The sequence below is a fragment of the Ixodes scapularis genome, unplaced genomic scaffold, assembly GCF_016920785.2.
Source record: "Ixodes scapularis isolate PalLabHiFi unplaced genomic scaffold, ASM1692078v2 PGA_scaffold0__279_contigs__length_252992795, whole genome shotgun sequence".
Lineage (NCBI taxonomy): Eukaryota > Metazoa > Arthropoda > Arachnida > Ixodida > Ixodidae > Ixodes > Ixodes scapularis.
In genome coordinates, this window is record NW_024609835.1 from 686544 (window position 1) to 705892 (window position 19349).

Genomic DNA, 19349 nt, shown 5'->3' on the forward strand with positions numbered 1-19349 from the left:
AACCTGCGCACGGAGGTCGGAGAAGTGGAAAGGAGAGAGTGAGTGGCGGAAGTCGTGTAACTACACCCAACCGTGCGCTTTTTTTCTTTTTTTTCTTTTTTTTTTTTTTTCCCGCTTTGCGTAGCAGACAACATGCGTGGCGGTGTAGTGGGAACTGTTTGCCGTGCGATTTTTTTACAGTTATGTTTGTTCCGCTTGCTGCTCTGTACTTCAAGATGAGTTGTTTTGTACATTGAGGAGTTGGAGATGAGTAGTGAGTGCCCGTGGTGAATTTCTGTGATTGGCTCCGGAAAGAACACACCCAAGATGTTGCGTGTAGAGCTGGCTCGCATGTCCTGCGTCCGAAAAAAAGTGGCATTGTGGGACAGAGTTTCCGAAAGATAAACGGGATCGGGACCAATGGCTGGCTGCAATTCCTGTAGAACATATACGGGCACCTCGGAAAGCGGACGCTACCTGATTTATATGCTCCTTGCATTTTGTGGAAAGTGATTACATCGAGTTTGCAGGTGTCAAAAAAGTTCAGCGACGTTTCTTGCACAACATTTGTTTATTTGTTTGTTTCTTTCTTCAGTGATAATCGTAAAAAAAAAAGTAATGTAAACATCGCAAAATGTCTGAAAAAGAAGAAAAAAAGTATGGTTTCACTGGGGATCGAACCCAGTCCTGCCGCGTGTGAAGCGGACGTCTTTCCCACTGAGTTACTGCGGCACATCGTTACTGCTGGATCTCTTTCCTTAGTAATAATTCAGCCGGTAAACTGCAAGTTGGAAAGTTTGCTGCTGATTTTCCTCCAGCAAAAGCACTCCCGGGTCGAAGTCAAAGCACCACGCATTGGCGACATTCGCACCTAGTAAAGAAATCATACGCGTGCATATTCAACTCGAAGTAGACACGTCGTGCTTGACGTTTGCGCGAGCGATGTCTTCAGCCACGAGAAGGGAGCGACGGCTCGGCGGCGTCTTCGTGCAAGTCGGCTTGGTGGTCGGGCGTGTCGTACGGGATGAATACCAATTCTTTTGATCAGACCCGAATTTCTCTTTCCAAGGCAGACAGAATTCGCCGGTACCGCGAACGACAGTTCTGAAGTAGAGGTCCCACACCCGTTGTCAGCTGCCATCGCCGTCCCCGCGAGTCCCACGATACGCGAAGCGAAGCACGCACAGAATGCTTCCGGTTCTCTGTTCAACTTTTTTTTTTTTTTTTTTCAATCAATGTATTTGCAGCTTTTTAGAAGCCAGAAAAAATCGTTCTCATATTTTTTTTTATTTGTAATATTGGAGAGTGTTTTTCTTCTGCCTACTGACGACAGTGAATTGATATCAGTATATAACAATTTTAGAAACAGTAAAAGTAACGACGTGCATGGCATTCAGATCGGGCCTGTAAAGCGTGTAATTCATTCTATCGCCCCTTGTTTGACCCACATTTATAACCTCGCTCTTCAGGATGGGGTGTTTCCTAAAAGAATGCAAGTGGCGAAGGTGTCCGTCCTCCACAAGGCAGGGGATAAGAACAACGTGGGTAATTACAGGCCTGTGTCTGTATTGCCGGTATTCTCCAAAGGACTAGAAAAAATTATGCACATGAGGCTATATGCTTTCTGTGAAAAACATTCAATTATTACCCCTTGTCAATTCGGTTTCCGAAAGGGGTACTCGACAGAGTTGGCGCTACTAAAACAGAAAGAAATGATACTTACAAACATCGAAAACAAACTGCTAACATTAGGCATATTTATCGATTTTTCGAAGGCATTCGATCGCCTTACTCATAAAACTTTACTGCAGAAACTGGACCTTTGTGGCATCAGGGGTGTTGCCCTGAACCTAATCGAAAGCTATTTGCAAGACCGTTATCAGTACGTTGAAATTGACGGGGAGCGTTCAAACATGCGCCAAATAAGGGCAGGTGTACCGCAAGGGAGTATTCTCGGGCCCCTTCTCTTCAATCTTTTTATAAATGACATAGTGAACTTAGATGATAGCGTCAGCTACATAATATACGCAGATGATACAAGTTTGTTTTTCTCTGGAACTAGCATTGACGTCATTATAAGAAAAGCAAATCAATTCTTGCAGAGTCTAAACGTTGGGACCACCGCAAATTCATTAACAATAAATGTTGCAAAAACTAAGGCAATTATTTTCCGCGCAAAAAATACAAGCTGCACCAGCAGCCTGCCGGGAGGGCTCTCTTTTGCCTCACGAGGTGTGGAAATTGTAAAAAATGCTAAGGTGCTTGGCGTAACTTTTAATGAACATATGCTGTGGGATGAGACGGTGCAGGACACAACCATAAAGCTCTCGAAGGTTGTAGGCGTTTTATATAAATACCGTAATATCTTACCCCCCTCGATAATGCTGCTTTTATATCACGCCCTGTTCTGCTCATATTTCGATTATTGTTTCCTGGTTTGGGGTACCACTACGAAAACGAACGTTCAGAGACTTTTTATAATGCAAAAGAGGGCAATACGAATAATATGTAATGTAGCGTATGATCACTCCACAAAATCTTTGTTTAAAAAGCTTGACACGTTAGAAATCACCAATTACTATAGTTACAAGCTTTTGATGTCATATAAAAGATCATTAAACAACCCTATTAGCGTTTTTAATTCAGTCTCAGGTTTGGAGTCGCGAGACGCAACATACAGCACTCGTCATTCGCGAAACTGGGCCGCACCGCGCTCCAGAACTACTTATGGTGACCAGAGACTGGCTTTTACTCTCCCAAGAATTTTAAACAACCTTGAGGCAAAGGGAATTTCCGTGGCCAACACAAGCAAAAAGGAAATTCGTGACCTATTTGAGTGATCTATTGAATAGGTGTTGTCATGTTTTGAAGGTGCAGAGGCAGTTGCGTATATATTTTTCAAAGTCAATGTGCATTGTAGTGCATGTGCTCATTACTAAACTCTTGGAGCAAGCGTGTGCTACTCTGAATTATGTTTACCTTGTTTAACTCTTTCGCACTGTATATTATTGACACCACTGTCCTGTGTAAGCGCTCGATTATCTGTTTTTATATATGTTGCATTGTTCTTTCACTCATATGTTGTGTTTCTTCTGCGGATGTAAAGGGGAGGCGGGGTCTTCGTCAAGTAGCGACATGCTGCTTTTTTCCCTGCCTTCCCCTCTCAGATGGAGAGGAAATAAATTGATTGATTGATTGAGTGTGTGCCTTCAGTGAGCAACGACTTTGATTAAATTTGGTGGTCGCGTCGAAACCTTAGAAAACCCCCCTTGACCACGGAAAAGAGAGTGAGCGAGACTTGAACCGGCCAGTTCTTGATCGGCGGTTCTCGGGCAGAAAGAAACCGAATCTCGAGCCGCAGATTGTGTTCTGGGTAGTTGGGCTGTCATATGTCATGTACAACTAAAAACCTCGGCGAGCACAAATACCCTGTCAGTGTCCTTTTAAAGGCCCGTTCAGCCACTTGCGACTTAAGTCCGAGTGCCTTGGAACCTCTTAAAATCTTTTACGACGGGAGGACACACTGGCACCATCTATTGGGTAGCAGTGTAAACTTGGCAGTCCCACATATTTTCTTTTTCTCTTGCGCATCATACTTTCTTTCTTGGCTCAAAAAACTTTTGTCAGCATTATAAACGAGCCTTTCTCATAGGTATTACGCACATTTGACCTCGGAAACTGTGCAAAACCTTTGCTCTTGTGAAATGCAGTTCCAGGGTCACTGCATAGATGGCGCCCGTGGGCCAGTGTGTTCTCTCGTCCTAAGAAATTTTAAGAGGTTTCAAGGCACTCGGTTCTAAGGAGTTGCAAGTGTGTGAACGGGCCTTAATGGGACATACAGATGGGGTATGCGGGATAAAGATACGCCTTAAAATCAGATTTCTGCTTATGATATTGGGGTGGGTGACATTAACTAAAAGAGGAAAGATTCATATAGCGTTTATGGTAATCCTACAGCTTTAAAGGGCAACTCCGGTCCATACTTTCGATTTTGGAATTATGACTGTTTTTAGTGCACTCAGCATTCCTGAATTGCAAGGTGTAATTTTTTTCTCGTTATTGTGCATAGTTTTAAAGATATTGACGCCTCAAAGTTTTGTTTGGGGCACGGCCAACAAAACCGAAACTAGCCGCTCGAGATTTCGGCAACACTGGAAATCAGCCGCTATGTGAATGTGACATCAGGATCGTTTTCGTTCAACGAGTACGCAGGCCGAGCGGCACCTACCTCTGTTTTGCTAGCCATCTAAAGATAGGAGGTAAGCTGATTTTGTTTTAATTCTGTATAGTACGTGGTAGTTATCCAGCACAGGGGCTCCGGAACCGGGGGGGCAGGGGGGGCGTTCGCCCCCCTCAAGTTTTTTTCGTACAGGTCAGCCTTCAGCGTTGGGGGAATTGCCCCCCGACGCTGAAGGCTGACCCACAACCCTCCCTTAATGTAGTCAGAGCAACATGCTACCGTGCCTTCCAAGCTTGAAGCGAAATAAGAAAGGACAGCGACGTTTTGTCGGGACGAGAATTGGTAGTAAAGCTGATACCCCTGTTAGGTGCTGGAGTAAACGTTTCTTCCGAGCCAGCCTTGAGGCGCGCGTATTGGTCACATCTTAATCACTGGCAGCGGGACGGAGACAGCTTAGGAAAGGCACCTTTTTACCATTCCTTGTCATCGGAAAGGATGGCCGGGAGGAGGCCTCCTTCGGGCTTTGGATAAGCCTCCCCAAACGTAAAACCTCTTGCCGCGGTAAATTGGTCTCTGGCAGAGCGCTTTGACGAACAGCAGTCCAGAGCATATGTCCTTGGAGGGACTGCACACTCTCTTTGACGAGTTTTGCTTGGGATCGGCTCTTTCAAGCTCGGCCATGCCAATACCGTGCCAATTAAGCTCACTGATCCCATAATGGCCGGAGAGGGTTCAGAGCTGGCCTAGCAAGAGAGGCGCCCCTTGAAGTTTCTGCACGACGCCTAGACGCGAAAAGCATTTCTGCCATCCGTCAATCATTTTCGTACTTTTGTTCAGTGTGACAGGAGAGGCCACGGAAACGCTCTTGCGTGCTAGAGATTTTGAAGACCTCTTTTTGTTACTCAGAAAAGATTTTGGCTAAACAAGGGTCGCTTCCTCCATTTCGGTTTTTCCACACGTACGATCTTCAAAGTTGGGGAAGGGGGGGGGGGGGGGGGGGAATCGAATCTGCACTGCAAGGATGTGAGCCTTGACCCCCGCCCCCCTGAACAGAATTGACTTCCGGAGCCCCTGACATATGTAGCGTTAAGAATGGAATATTCGGTGACCTTCTTCCGGGTTTGGCAATTTCAAGGAGAGCTCTCAAACCTGCGTTTTGGCAGCAGAAACGACCCGGTCATCCACAGGAGGGGACAAAGCATCTTCGCCTCCCTATATAAGGCGGAGTGAGATGCTGCTCCGATGTTCTTTCCAATTTTGACGGCTGTATCGCAACCATGTAATTCAACTGTTAGTTACGTTACCAAGCCTCCCACTTTCACTGAACCCCTGGGTTCTTCACTTCGGGGAATGGACGTCTTCGAGGGCCAGGAGGCTTCCGGACGTGCGGCTCAAACCCCGCCTCGAACAGTAGCAAGAGTTAGTGCGTATACCCAAAAGCTAGCGACTGGAAAACCCGTGAATTCGTACGGTGCCGTACTCGGCGGCCGCCGCCGTGTGTGCGGCCTTCCATACTCGTCGCTAGGTCTAAATTGCCATCTGGGCTCCGTAGATGGAGTGGCGTTGCTCTACGCCGCGCCGCCAGTGACGTACAGTGCTGGGGGCCCTCACTTTCGCGCTGCGGGTCAGTCCCAGACACAAAGCTTAGAGGCTCTCCGGCGCGGGCCGCGGCGGCCGAACACACGTGTGCTGGGCTGCACGCGTCTGTTTTTTCGTTCTTTTTTCCTCAGGCGCGTAAAAGCCGAAGTCCAAAGTCCACTCGTTGAACGACGTTCACCCACACCTTCTCCATTTTCTGGTGCGTTGAAAACTTGGGAAAATGCACCTCCATGTTGCGCGGCGGGTTGTTTGAGCAGCCCACAGCGCTACAAGTTGCACTCGGCATCTTTCGAGGAACAGCTGGGCAGTCTGGGGCGCACCGAGTTGCTCGCTAAAAAGAGTGTTGGAGTCCTCACAAGCAAATAAACCAAAGGCTATACTGAAGCTACACGGGCTACAGATAAAAGCAACGGCTAGACACACAAATCACGAGCCGAAGTAGCGGTGGTAGCGGCTCAAAGAAGCACACTCTGCGCAACGCACGGACCGGAGGAAAAAAATGGAACGATACTGACGTCACGGCCCAATGTTGCTTTAGCGATCGGCAACCTGCTGACCGCCTGCTAAGGAGCAATGCCTTGCGGCGGGTCGCATTTTTATTATAGGCATTAGTTGAGAATGCGGCGTCCTACGGACGTAATATTTTGGCTGAAGTCGTATTTTGTGTCACTACACTGATACCAGTAATTTATTTAATTTTGAGTTTTGGCCGGAGTTTCTCTTTAAGGATTGCCCACGGTTCGCCCCTATGTTGCCCTATGTTCACTCAGTGTGCGAATGCTCCCCCATGCTATGCCGCTTCCAAAAATGGCAAATTATTTCTCTCCTCCCGCAGGCCCGCCCGATGAGAAGCCTTCTCGTCCCACTGAACCGGGGAAGCAAGGTTGCCAATCTTCGAAAGTGTCCGCAGCCTCAAAGTTCTTGGTGAGTGTGATTTCAGCTCGTCTTCGTGTTTTGACGGTGCTCTGAGAGCGTCTTCGACTGCTGTGTTCACTGTGCCATCTTGCCCATCTGTCGAAAGCAGCCCCGAAGTGGCAGCAAATTATGTCGTGAGAGCCGTTGTGTCGTGCCATTATGTAATGCTGGCATATCATGCTGTCATGTGCCAATCACTAGAACAGGATATTCTCTCTGCTGCTCCTTTATTGTGCAGCTTACATACTTGGGATACAATGCTGACTTGGAGAGAGCTAAAACATCTGCAGTTTGTTGTGTGTATATATCTCTGTTCTGTTGGCAGACTGTTCTGTGTTGTCATTTAAATCCCAGCCGTTAGCAGGGGTGGAACGGCTGCGCCATTTGCGCCATTTTGCGCCAGACGCATATGTCTGCGCCATCCTGCGCCATGTTGCAGAAACTGCGCCACAGCCAATACCTCGCGCCATTATGCGCCAGATCGCAAAACGTGCGCCAAGAAACTTTTTATTTTGTCTTGGTTTCGGTTTTATTGACTCGATTGGCAACAATGAGCGCGTTCAGCCTGGTCGGCCTTGCAATCCTTTGTTCTGTTTATTCTCCCTGTGTATCCCGAGTCGGAAGCGCGCGAAAAAACTCGGATTCTAAGCGCCACACCACCTGCGACTGGATTGTTATTCTTCAACCATAAGCGGTTAAGCAAGTCGGCTGAGGTGAGGTCGAGTCGTTAAGCGTCAAATTGCTTGAGGCTCTGCGGCCCGGGATCCGGACGTCAGCCAGTTGAAAACAAATGAGCAAGATATTCCTTTTAGTACTTCGTCGTTAGAAGTTGGAACCGCATTCTCGCAAGATAAATCGTGATTTGATTGAACTGGAACGCGGTCCGATCCGAAACCTTGCCGGCCAGCAGCTCTTACGCGAGTGGTATATCTACTCGGCGTACATTAACCTTGCTCCTGCTTATCGCTTCAAATACGATAACTTCGTTAATCGTAGTCTGCTGCTTCGTAATCGAGTTGCACAATAGAATAAACGCGAAATTTGTTGCCCTCTTCCTCCGTGCAACTGCACGTCCATTGCTTGCGCACGTCACGGGGTTCGGACATATAATTACTATGTCAAGCATGTGTGGGTTGTGCGATAAGCAGTGCTGGTTTGCATTTTGAGCAGCTGAAAGCCGCTCGGATAATATCAAGGACGCTATCTTGAGAAACAGGGTACTGGCTTTTTGATTCTCATTAAGGCTCACAAAGTTTCAAGTTTTCGCATCTGTTACACTGTTATCCCATCTACCTAGGTCCCTAACCATTCATGTTCATCTGTTCTGCTAAGTACGATTGAAATGGCTCCCGTGCTTGTCTAAGACGCAAGCTGAAGTGCAATGAAAACTGATCTGAGCTGCTCCTAGCCTGCTCCAGAACGTAGTTTTAGCTGCTCCCAACCTGCTCCAAAACAGCTGTTTCAGCTGCTCCCGTGGCTGCTCCCAGGTACATTTCATGAGTTCCACCCCTGCGTTAGCAGATGGCAAGAGTATTATTTGAAAGAAGCTCCTCTTATGGCGCGTTCACACTGGAAGAGGATCTACAAGCGCGAAGCGGATCTGCGCGTTTTTAACCGCAAAGCGGCTGGGATCGAGCGGGTGGAGCGCGTTTTTGCCAACCGCTTCGGGACCGATTTGCCCCAACCGCTTTCGCGAACCGCGAAACGGCAGCCAATCGCAACGGGACGCTGACGTGACGTCTGTGGCTTTCGATACAAAATGACTGTGACGATGTGGCTGAACAAACGACTGGGAAGACGACGCAGATGAACGCTGTCACTTGAATCCGCCGTGAAAAGAATTAACTTGTTATCTTAACGGGCTTTGCACCGGTAATTTAGTTTGGGTAAGAGTTTGTTTATTCTGGGTGCCACAGCCCGAAGCTCACTGCCTTGCTTGTCTCTGCCCGTAGAATGTCGGAACCCATCCCTGATAGACTGAAATGTCAGCCTTTGTACCCACTAAGGCAGTCGTGTGAACTATTGAAAGCTTTCAACACCGTGCATGACCACCACGAAGGCCAATAGAGACGTCGTGCGCCCAATTGCACAGCCAAGGCATTACCGCGGAGCATGCAGAGTACCTGCTGTAGCTCGACCTGTAACATTTACTACTAAGAAAAGAAACTAAAGGGAACATACTCGAGAAATAAAGTGTATGTACCAGACGATGCAGAGGTAATCCATACGGCGTTTATTTGAGCTTAATGGCAAACAAACAGTAGACTTGATCGAGCAGAGTCCGCCACCAACGAAGCCACGACCGGCTAGCACCGAACACACTCCCCCGCACCACGGTCCACCAGTGCCGTTCACAACTTTGAAAATGATAAGAGCGAACAACGAGGGGGGAAAACCGGCCCTCTATTCCGAAAACAAGGTCAGCTATTCATGCGGGAAGGGTCCACTTTGAAGGAAAGGTCGGGGGCATCCTGTTCTGAGTCAGCAAGGCGCGACTAGCTGGGCTTTGCTTGTGGGCGATGTCGAGGGAATCACAGGCGAGTTGTGCAGGTCCATGCCTCTTTTTTCGCTGCTTGAACTCGTGATGCGTGCAAACAACCCAAAGAAAAATCTTCAGAGTGCCAAGATAGCAAAATTTTGGCTTTAGATTGTGGATTAAAGTGGATTTTGAAGTGTGAACCATGGTTGCTAAACACAAGTCTCAAAAGATAACGCGTGATCGCCAAGAAACCGCCAGCCGCCTCTCGGTGTGTCTGAACGGGGCGCCCGTGAACTGCATCTGCAACTGCTTCGCGAACGTGGATCCGCTTCCAGTGTGGATGCGCCGTTACCGTGTGTCTTCAAATGTGAAAGCAGACATTTTTGTGAAAAACCTGAGACTGAGGTATTGATAGCAGTGTGCATCTATAAACAAAAATTATATGTTGCAGCTAATATCGAATTGTAGTGCTTTCCTGGCAAAAAAGAATTGCCCGTTAGTAGTATGTACTTTTCTTTAAAATATGTCAACTAACGTCTTCCCCATGGCTGAGACCTTCATTTTGGACAGTGCAGGGGGACTTCTAACTATCTTGGTGTCCTGAACATGCTGAGTAATGACTACAGAATAGAGTATGGCGTGTGAGGAAATGCTACCTGCATGGTTTCCTTCATGCTTTCTTAGTGGCACACTAAACCTGGCATTATGAGTGAATGGTACATTATCTTAATAATATTAATAATAATAATAATAATTTATATCTCTTATACTAAGAGATATCAAGAAGCTGACAAGAGTCAGCCAAAAGGAAGGACACTTTTTGAGCTGAATTTAACATGTTTGCTTGTTTTGCAGAAGGCCAACAAGAAAACGCTCATTGCAGTTGGAGCCTGTGCAGGTATGTACATAATTGTGGTTTCAGTATTAGTCTATGTCCAATTTATAATGCAGGTAAACCTCTTCCAAAGTGAGCCTGGCCACTGTGTCCATGCCCAAAACCATTTTTCTAATGGGAACACGGAATGCGTGTTTGGCATCACCAAAACCGAATCTTTACAAGAGCATCGAGTTGGCAATTGTGACCGAGTTATGGCATAAAAGGCATGTTTACGGTGACGTTCCGTCCATTCTCATCCGTGGCGTCCATTGTCCAAATTGTTCGGGTGACAAAATGATGTATTGGTTCAATAGAGTAATTTTGAGAAGCATCGGAGGGCCACAAATTAACACTGGGAATATGTTGTGCACTCTACACAAGCACACTGTCGAGACCGGATAGAACGAAGTCAACCAGAATCGGATCACTTCTCTATATCGACTTGATTGCCTTCCCCTTCCCTGTCGTTGAGTGGCGATTCGCTGCATCGGCACTTGAGCTAAGCTAGACTTTTGCTCCGAGAGTGACCGTGCACGCCAGTGATGCCGACACGGGACACGAAGCAATCAAAGAAGTGCACAAGGCTCCAAGTTCGCGCTCAAGTTCCTGTTTCGTCGGTATGGAGATCCTAGGTTTCAGAGGGGGGGGGGGGGGGCAACTGTTTGATCGGGGTCACATGGTTTGTGTGCCAGACTTGCAAAATGAGCTGCAGCCTGCGGATAGTCGAAAGTGTTCACCGTTTGCAAACGCACCCGAACGTCTCCGCCTTTCCAACGAGTTTCCTCGCAACGCTGGACACGCAACAACCCAAACCCAGGCGCACTTGCTCTAATCTGCCCAGGAGGCATCCGCCATTAAATTGCAAATGCTCTCCATGGTCAGCATTGCACCCTCTCTTAAATTTAGACTCTCTCTGTCGGTACGTTTGTCGCCGATGCTCTGAACGCCCCATCGGCGTGCCACGACGACTTCCCTGCGAGCAATGCGGAAAACCCGTATTCCAGACGAGTAGTGGAGAGCAGACGACTATGTAGAGGCAACTTCCACCGGCATCATGTGCTGCCTGTTCTCGGTGACTGCTTGACCGCGGCAGCGAAATGCGGTGGTCTGCGACTTAGTAAACTTTCTAAATTTGGTTATTTTTTAAATTATCACATAAGTTTTTTTTTGCTATATTCGTGGGAGCCGTTCTGTTTCCTTCGCTAAAAACAGACACAAATACAGTCGAATCTCGTTAATCCAAACTCGAGGGGGACCGAAAATTTGTTTGAATAAAGCAAAGTTTGAATTTCCGGGAGTTTCCTTCCATAGAGACGCATAGGATGGGACCTGCATGTTGGTTTGAATTATCCGCAAGTTTGAATTAACGAGAGTCGACTGTACGTTGAAAAAGTGCAATGGAGAATGGGAAATCATGATTGCTTTGCTATAGCCGCTATTTCATTATAACCGACTTCATTGTAAGATGGCTGTGCACTTTCTGGTTTTAACCGAAAACCCCTAATAAGCGTCTGCCAGAGACAAAAATTAAAAATCAGTTAAAACCAAAAAACACTGGTGGTTGAATAATTTCGCTCTGATTAAAACCGAAAACACCGGTCGTTGAATGTTTTCCGCCCTAGTGAAGGCTATTTTCTTCGAAACTTCTCTCCCGTAGAGGTTCGTCAAACATGTTATCTCGTGGATCCTGCATCCTTCCAGCTTCTATTCAGAGATCGCTGTGATTCTTGTAAGACACTGCCAACACCAGCGTGGTCCAGGGCCACTGGCCTTAGAGAATGCGTCTCTTCGCCTGGGGAATGGGGATGCATTCATTGATATGTGTTTAGTTTTCAAGGGCTTCTGGGGCTACGGGTTCGGTTTGATGTCACCCCGTCTTGGGTTCGCTGGAAGTGTTCCACTTTTTTTGGATGGAGGGCTGACGGGCGTAGGTTTTGCCCACCTCACAGTCGCAAAAGGTGCTCCGAAAATTCTGCTACTTCCCCAGTAAAACGTGGATTCTGCGCGTCTTTTCTCAATTGTCGATAACAAGCACTGAGCCGAGAAACAAGATGAAGCTGCGCGTCTTTTTGGCTATCCTGAGAGTGAAGTTAATGCCGCGGCTACAGAAAACCATTGTCAACATTTGACGCGCCCATCGAGCCCCTTCAAAATAATTAACCTCAATTACTTTGGCTGTGATGGCATTTATTCACGTTGGCTAAGGATGTGTAGATCGTCATTTTTTTCACCAATAACCGTTTTTAGCCTCGTCACAAGTCGTCCAACCGAGGTACACCGGTGTTTAAGAAAATGAATAAACACCGAAAAACATCTGCCGGTTTTTTGTTTTTTTTTATTAATAAACATTGGAAATTATGCACCATTAGTTACAGGTCGTCTCTCTTCCTCTGTATTCTTCATCCTTAGTTGTTTCGGCTTTGAGCAGTTTCGTCTTTTACTTTATTAAAAATAAATGCGATGCTGTAGCAAAATATTGATTGAGTAGTCTTCTGCCACCATAATGAATTGCCTGGCAAAAAATAAAAAAAATAAATCTTGGAGGGTGTCAGTGTGTCTTTAAAGAAAGGTTATTTTGCCGCCACCTTCCTGTGACTCTTGCGACCCCTATCAGCCATGAATTTTCTGTCGCCTTCTCGAGCTGTCTAAACCTGCTGAGCGCGGATCTGCACCGTCATTGAGTATTCCGTGTGTGCCTGCCTGCCTTGAAAGTTTTGACGCTATTGGGCATATTTAGACTGCTTACCCTTTTTTGCGTTAACTTCAACTGTAAGAACCAAAGCTCGTAGCCTGAGTACTTCGTATTCAAGCATTTCTGCTGAGCCTTGGTGTGAAATAAATGAAGGGAAGTATGTCAAACAGCCTGCGACGTGGGTCACTCCACATTCTTTGGGAATTATCTTCGGGCATCTTATTAACACGCTACGGTATGGAGTCAATATGCTGTGGTATCAGTCTGATAATGTAGCTTATGGATTTGATACCATAGCATAAATTGATTCCCTACAGTAAATATATGGGTCAGGGGAAAACCATGCATGTGGTTTTTCCTGATCTCTTTCCTCCCTACGAGTTGGTCCAGTTCAACTGAAGAGGGGGATGAACTTTCATCCAGATTCGTTGAAAGGAAAAAGAATTGTCAACTCCTTATGAACTTAGCCACCTTATGTACGAAATGAAGCACCCGCTCTTCTGTACCTGTACTCCTGTATTGCGCAGGTGGCGTAATCGCTGGGCTCGCCGTGCCAGGCCTTGGGCTCCTCGGTTTTGGTTTTGGTCCCGGCGGCGTGACGGCGGGATCAGCGGCCGCCTCGATCCAATCATTGATGGGTGGCGTGATCGTGAAGGGAAGCCTGTTCGCCACTATGCAAAGCTGGGGCGCTGTAGGCATCCCGGCAGCTTTCCAGTCGCTCTTCACTGCCTGTGGCGGTGCCACGGGACTGGGAACGGCGACCCTCCTGATGAAAGACAAAAAGAAGCAGACATGCAAAGTTTGCAAATGCAGCAAAGCTTGCAAATGCTGTGAAGCTTGCAAGTGCACTGGAACTAGCAAATGCAGGGGAGCTTGCAAATGCAATGAAACTTGCAAACACAGTGAAACCTGCAAATGCAATGAAACTTGCAAACACAGTGAAACATGCAAATGCAGTGAAGCTGGCGAAGGCGGTGAAGCAATTAAGACAGCAAGCTTGCAAGGGCAGTGAGGACTGTGAAGGAACTGGTTATTTTCAGTGTTGTGAATTCAACGGTTTTCCCGCTAGATTTAGCGGTTTTCTGAGTTCTCTAGTGGGAGAAATCGCCAGTTCGTCGGTGGCAGGATTTGTAGCAGTTTTCAAGTAATATTGGTATTTTTTTTTTGGCGGTCTAAAATGCTCTCGAGTTTGTTGCCATCTTTGCTTACTCTCAGCAAAATAGTCGGTGGGTGTAACGCTTGCGACGCCATTGAGATATTTGTGGCAAACCTTGAAGCATGCTTTCTACTGATTTGTGCATGAATGTATAAATTTGAACTATGCGCAAGAATTAAAAAAACATGGGAGATTCCCCCGTGTTTTCTGAATTCCAACCTTTGAGAGACTATAGTCGATGACAGGTTAAGAGATCAAAGGAAACTCTTCCCAGCTCTTTCCACGTTTGCAGGGCAAACACTGCATTGTGGAGGTGACTTCCTCCAGCGTTCGCTCTGCAAAGTGCAAAGATGTGGGAGGTGCTTCCACTTTAACAGTCGCCGACCATGGTATTTGTGATAATGATATTCGGACATTCTTTTTTTTTTCACATTAAAGATTCATCAAGGATACTTGAATATTCACGAGAGAACTTTGGTGTACTGCTCTGTAGGCTGATTTTTTATGTCAATTCTCGTTTAGCTATCTGTATGGTGGCACAGTGAATACAAGAAATAAAAAATAAATTAGCTGGAGCAGTAAATGCAAACCTGGGAAAACCTAAACGTGTTTGGCAAGATTTTTTTAATAAAGCGTCATTTTATTTACATGCCGATTTTTCTTATTCTGCTTTTCATTGGTGTTCATAATCAAGTGACAAATGCTTTGTATGTTATCTAAATTAAGAACTGTAGTTTTATTACAACATCAGAACTTGATAGAAAATCAATACACATTTGCAAGTCCGGTCTCAGGGCGCCGTCATCTTGCTCAGTGGGGAGCGCTTGGGCGCGGCAATAATCCGATTACGACGCCTTAGCAAGGCTTCGTAATCGGATTATGACGCGTCCAAGCGCACCCCAGCCGAACAAGATGGCAGCGCCCTGAAGCCGGACTTGACTATATTCTAGAATATTTTCAGTGTATTATACTATTTGCAGTGGTGCAACTGCTGCGCCAATTGTGCCAGAACAAATAAGTTGCTACATGCTGCTCCAAATGTTGTATTTCACAATTTCCGCCATGTCCGCGCCGAAAGGGAGCTAGCTGTTCCCGAAAAGGAAACTGGAAGTGTCTTGCACGTGACATTGTTGGCGGTGCCGCTGAAAATGAAAAAAGTGCAGTTTTTTTCTTATGCCTAAGTACTATGTCTGAAGAGTAGGGCTGCGTGAATGTTCGAGTTATCTCATAGTGGTTTCAAATAATACGTTATTTGATATTCGCTTCCAAATGAACTGCGATGTTCATATTTTCCCCAAGTGTGGATCGCGGCGGGATATCCCCCTTGAGTGCCCTTCTCCTCAAGCACGGGTGCACTGCGGAGTAGCAATACCCGCGGAGCGGACACGGCGATCTCGCAACTCGCTTCGCCGCACTGCAGCCGCGCGCCTAAAAAAAAAAAACCAAAAATGATTTTTTTTTTTTTTTTTGCTGTTTGGTTGAGACCACGGTGGTCGGGACACGCGTATCAAAAAATTTGTTTTACGCGATTTTTTTTTTTTTTTAAGGCAATATTGACGGCGCGAGATGCGATTTAGTCGTTAGTCACCTCCTTTCCACTTGTTTTCTCGGCATTTCGGGCGCGTGGAGGAGAGCTGGATCGGATTCACGTTGAAGTGGAAAGAGCGAAAGGCTTCATTGGAGCGAGTGACCATTCCGTGACTTCATGGACTTTGCGCGCAGAATTTGAAATATATCTCGCCGTCAATATTGCTATACATATATATATATATATACATATATACACACGCGGCGGCGTGTGTTTCCAGAACACCTCCGATTGGATACATTTCCTTTCTTGTGCATTAATAAGACAGATAGGAAACGCCAGAAAGCCAAGGTGGAGTAGTGTAGTGGTTAGCACACCCGACCGGACATTGGGAGGCCCAGAGTTCATATCCTGGCTCCGCCGTTTTTTGGCTTTCGGCGGGTTCCTGAAAACTTGGATTCTTTAATTCATTGGATTAAGTACGGTTCATTCATCTGCACATATTCGTTCATATATATATATATATATATATATATACGCGTAAAATTTATTTTTCAACATGCATGTCCTAACCAGACTGTTTAAAAAAAAATTTTTTCGGCGAAAAACACACCTTCAAACTAGTATTATGCACGCGCGCGCCTGATTTATTAATAAAAAAATAAAAAAAGGACTTTCATTGTTATTACAATGCAGTAAAATCTTTAAAATTTAACTGGCTATTATGCAAAGGTGTTACATTCTAAAAACCTGTGATCATTGTTTGTTTCTTTGTTGTTTTTGTTTATTCAGAAGAGAAAAAATATTTCGATATAGCTAGAAAATTTATAAAACCCCTCAATGGCTGGGCTCCTTTATGGGTATAATTTTATGTCAGCTGTAGTTTCCTTGCCATCCCAATGAAGGTACTGGACTTTCTGAGGCTATAGTCCATAAATATAGATAGATTAAATTTAACAGCTCATGAGTTGGCAACCTAGTAAAAGTAGTAAAAGGCGCGGAGAAAAGTGCAACAACTCTTCAATATTCGATTGAAAACAATCGGCCATAACTAGTATTCGCATTGAATTTGCTTCGAAACCAAAATTCATTATTTGCACAAGCCTAACGAAGAGTTATCCGTTTTTGTGCGAACGGTTCTCCCATCGATCGCAATGAATACATGCCTTGCACGTGACGTCATATGGCACTGTACCAGCCGCCATTGCTCCGTGCCAGGTTCCTGTACGGAGCCTTTTGCGGCATACATTTGGCACCATCGAATCTGCTCTTCTCGGCAAGTCTTGACCAGAAAAACAAATTCAATGGTGTCAAATGTAGGCTGCAGAATTTACGGGCACAGGAGAACGGTACGGAGCAATGGCGGCTGATGTGACGTCAATGCAAGCCATGTATAGCTAGCGCTACTCCTGATCGGTTCGAGTTGCTATGTGCTTCACTTAGCTGCTCTATGAATAGCAGCAGGTTGAATACGAGCAAGGGCAGTGGGAGACACATTCAACACAAAAGTGTCCGTTTGATGTCGAACTCGCGACAATTACGTCACCGTGATGCAAAACCCTACAAAGTACCCCAAAACATCTGTTCACGTCAAACACAGACCGAAACGCCATCGATGCTCCTAACTGGGTTAATCGAGACATCTACAAATCTTCGGCGTATGATTGTTCAATAATTAAATATCTGTAGAGGCCAGGTCCCCTGTAGGTATAATAAATTATCTGACATGAAAGCTCAAAATTGTCTGCTCCAAAAGTGGGTATTTCTGCTCCAAAACCCGTTTTTTTCCCTGCTACGAGAGCTGCTCCAGTTCACCGCTTGTCAGTTCCACCATTGGATTTGGTTTATGTTTCATTTCGTACCAAAAATAACCATTCGCAGCAGTTCCTACTGCCCTTCATCTTTCAGCATCTATGCTGTTGTCATCAAAAGGTTGCACAGAAGCAGGAACGCGATGTAGACATAAACACATAAATCTTAACATGATTTTCGCACTGAATAGCACTGCTGTGAAAGGTGTGCTTATGCTCCAAAGGTTTGCCTCTCCACAAGGTGCTCTAAAATGATTCGGACCAATCGCATCACTGACATCCTTATGAGCATGCAAGCGATCCAAACCAACATAACCTTGTACATTTTTTTTTTTTTTTTTAATGGAGTTGTGCAACGTTAAAAAGCCACTCTAGCCCTGCACCTGAAATTCAAGTTTTTGAAGATTCCTATTTCGGGTTTTTGAGTTGGCAACAGTAATCTTTTTTTTTTTTTTTTACTTATTTGCAAGCTTGTATTGTCGGTGATGCAATTTAACTGATTCTTGGAATCAGCTTCCCCCACTGTATCCTGAGAGTCAAAGGGTACAATAATAACAAATTCATGTGTTTCTGGCTCCATTGGCGATTTTTTACTCTTACTTTGACTCGAGTGTATATTTTGTACATGTTGGTTTTGCCTCCATTGCTATGGGCCTGGGGACTCGTCAAGCGCCATTTTGAAGCTATTTCCTGACATTTGTACGAATGGAAAAAAAAAAAAGTGAAAGACGTTTACAAACTCCTGTAATGCGAAATTAGAGCGCAGCTCTTGGGAGGGTATGCCCCTCCGTACCCCTCCACTTCCTTCTCCCGCTAAATTTATCGGTGAAATTTAGCCGCTATCCCACTAAATTTAGCGGGGAAATTTTTCAGCTAAATTTAGCGGGTTAAGTTATGGCAAGGTGGCATGGCCGCCTTGAAATTTTTCATTAAATGTATCGCAATAAATTGTGGAACAGATTAGTTGAACGTCTCGTGTAATTAAAGCTTGGGAGTCAAAGGCTGTTATGAATCTCATTCAAGCTAATACTATGCTACTACTGTTGGACGATGTTAGAGGAGCTGCTGAAGTTAGAAGCGCAGATCATATATGCTTTGCACAGACGTCGCATCATTCATGCCGCACCACCACAGAAGAGAGAGAGGGGGGGAAGTCGCTTTTGTGCCAACTGAGGGACGGATTAATCTTCCAGAGATAATAGGGACGTCCGGGACGCACAAAAAAGTGTCCCGGTGAGAGGGGAGTTCCTCCTTCCCCTCTTTGGGGGTGGCCGGAGACATAACGGGATGACGTCGGGTGCAAAGCACGTACAGGTTGTGCTAACCGCCGTCCAATTCGAAGGATTACCCTATCCACACACTCCTCCCTTGCATCAGAGGGTAAGTGTATTTTTCTATAACCTACCTTAGTCAGTGACAGGTTGTGAATTAAGGGGAAACTCCTTCCATCCCTTTCCACTTTAGCAGAGAACGCTGGAGAGGAGGCGACCCCTCTCCGGTGTTTGTTCTGCTAAAGTGGAAAGGGGGTGGGAGGAGTTTTCCCTGAACTCTTGACTTGTCACGGACTTCTGCCTCATGTTACTCAAGGTACGGCATTGAACCTTACAACTCATTCGAAGGCGATAGCGTGACCTAGCACAAATATCCTAAAGCTGCTGTCCACTGCTGACGCATCAGCCTCCTGCGGTCGGACAGAACACTGGCAAGTATCTGAATTGTCCACTCCCGCTGTGTACAACCGAAAAAAATGTATATATATTGCCGTCTCTGGCAGTGGTCTGCGAAGAATTGTTTATGAAAAGCACCCCTGAGGGGAAGCTCTTCGCCCACATTGTGGATGCAGGCACTCGCACGTACAGATGTTCTTCGCCAGTGAGGGTACGCAGTGTGTAGTCCCGTATGTGTGCGCGTTCACGGGGAGAAACGACTGTACGACGGCGGCGTCGCCGGCGGCGAAAATGAATGTCGCGGCGCTGGTGCTCTGGGAGAATAAGGTGAAACCGAGCCGTACAAACACACATACACGTGCTTTCAGCATTCGAACCTCCCCCACCGTATTCCCTCCCGCAACCCCCCGAACAAACTTCCAAACACTTTGCTGCTGAACAAAAAAAAAAAAAAAAAAAAGTGACG

General features: G+C 46.0%; 1 protein-coding gene across 4 annotated transcripts in view; it reads left to right on the plus strand.

Annotated features, from left to right (window-relative positions):
• Positions 1–14526, plus strand: part of LOC115318596 — a 56100-nt gene extending 41574 nt beyond the window's left edge. For all 4 annotated transcript variants that reach the window (XM_040223271.2, XM_040223272.2, XM_040223273.2 and 1 more), the window contains 3 exons: positions 6594–6682; positions 10008–10050; positions 13249–14526. In XM_040223271.2, coding sequence (XP_040079205.1) covers positions 6594–6682; positions 10008–10050; positions 13249–13733 — 617 coding nt within the window. In that variant the 3' untranslated portion in view covers positions 13734–14526. The remainder of the gene's footprint in view (positions 1–6593; positions 6683–10007; positions 10051–13248) is intronic.
• Positions 14527–19349: the final 4823 nt, after the last annotated feature.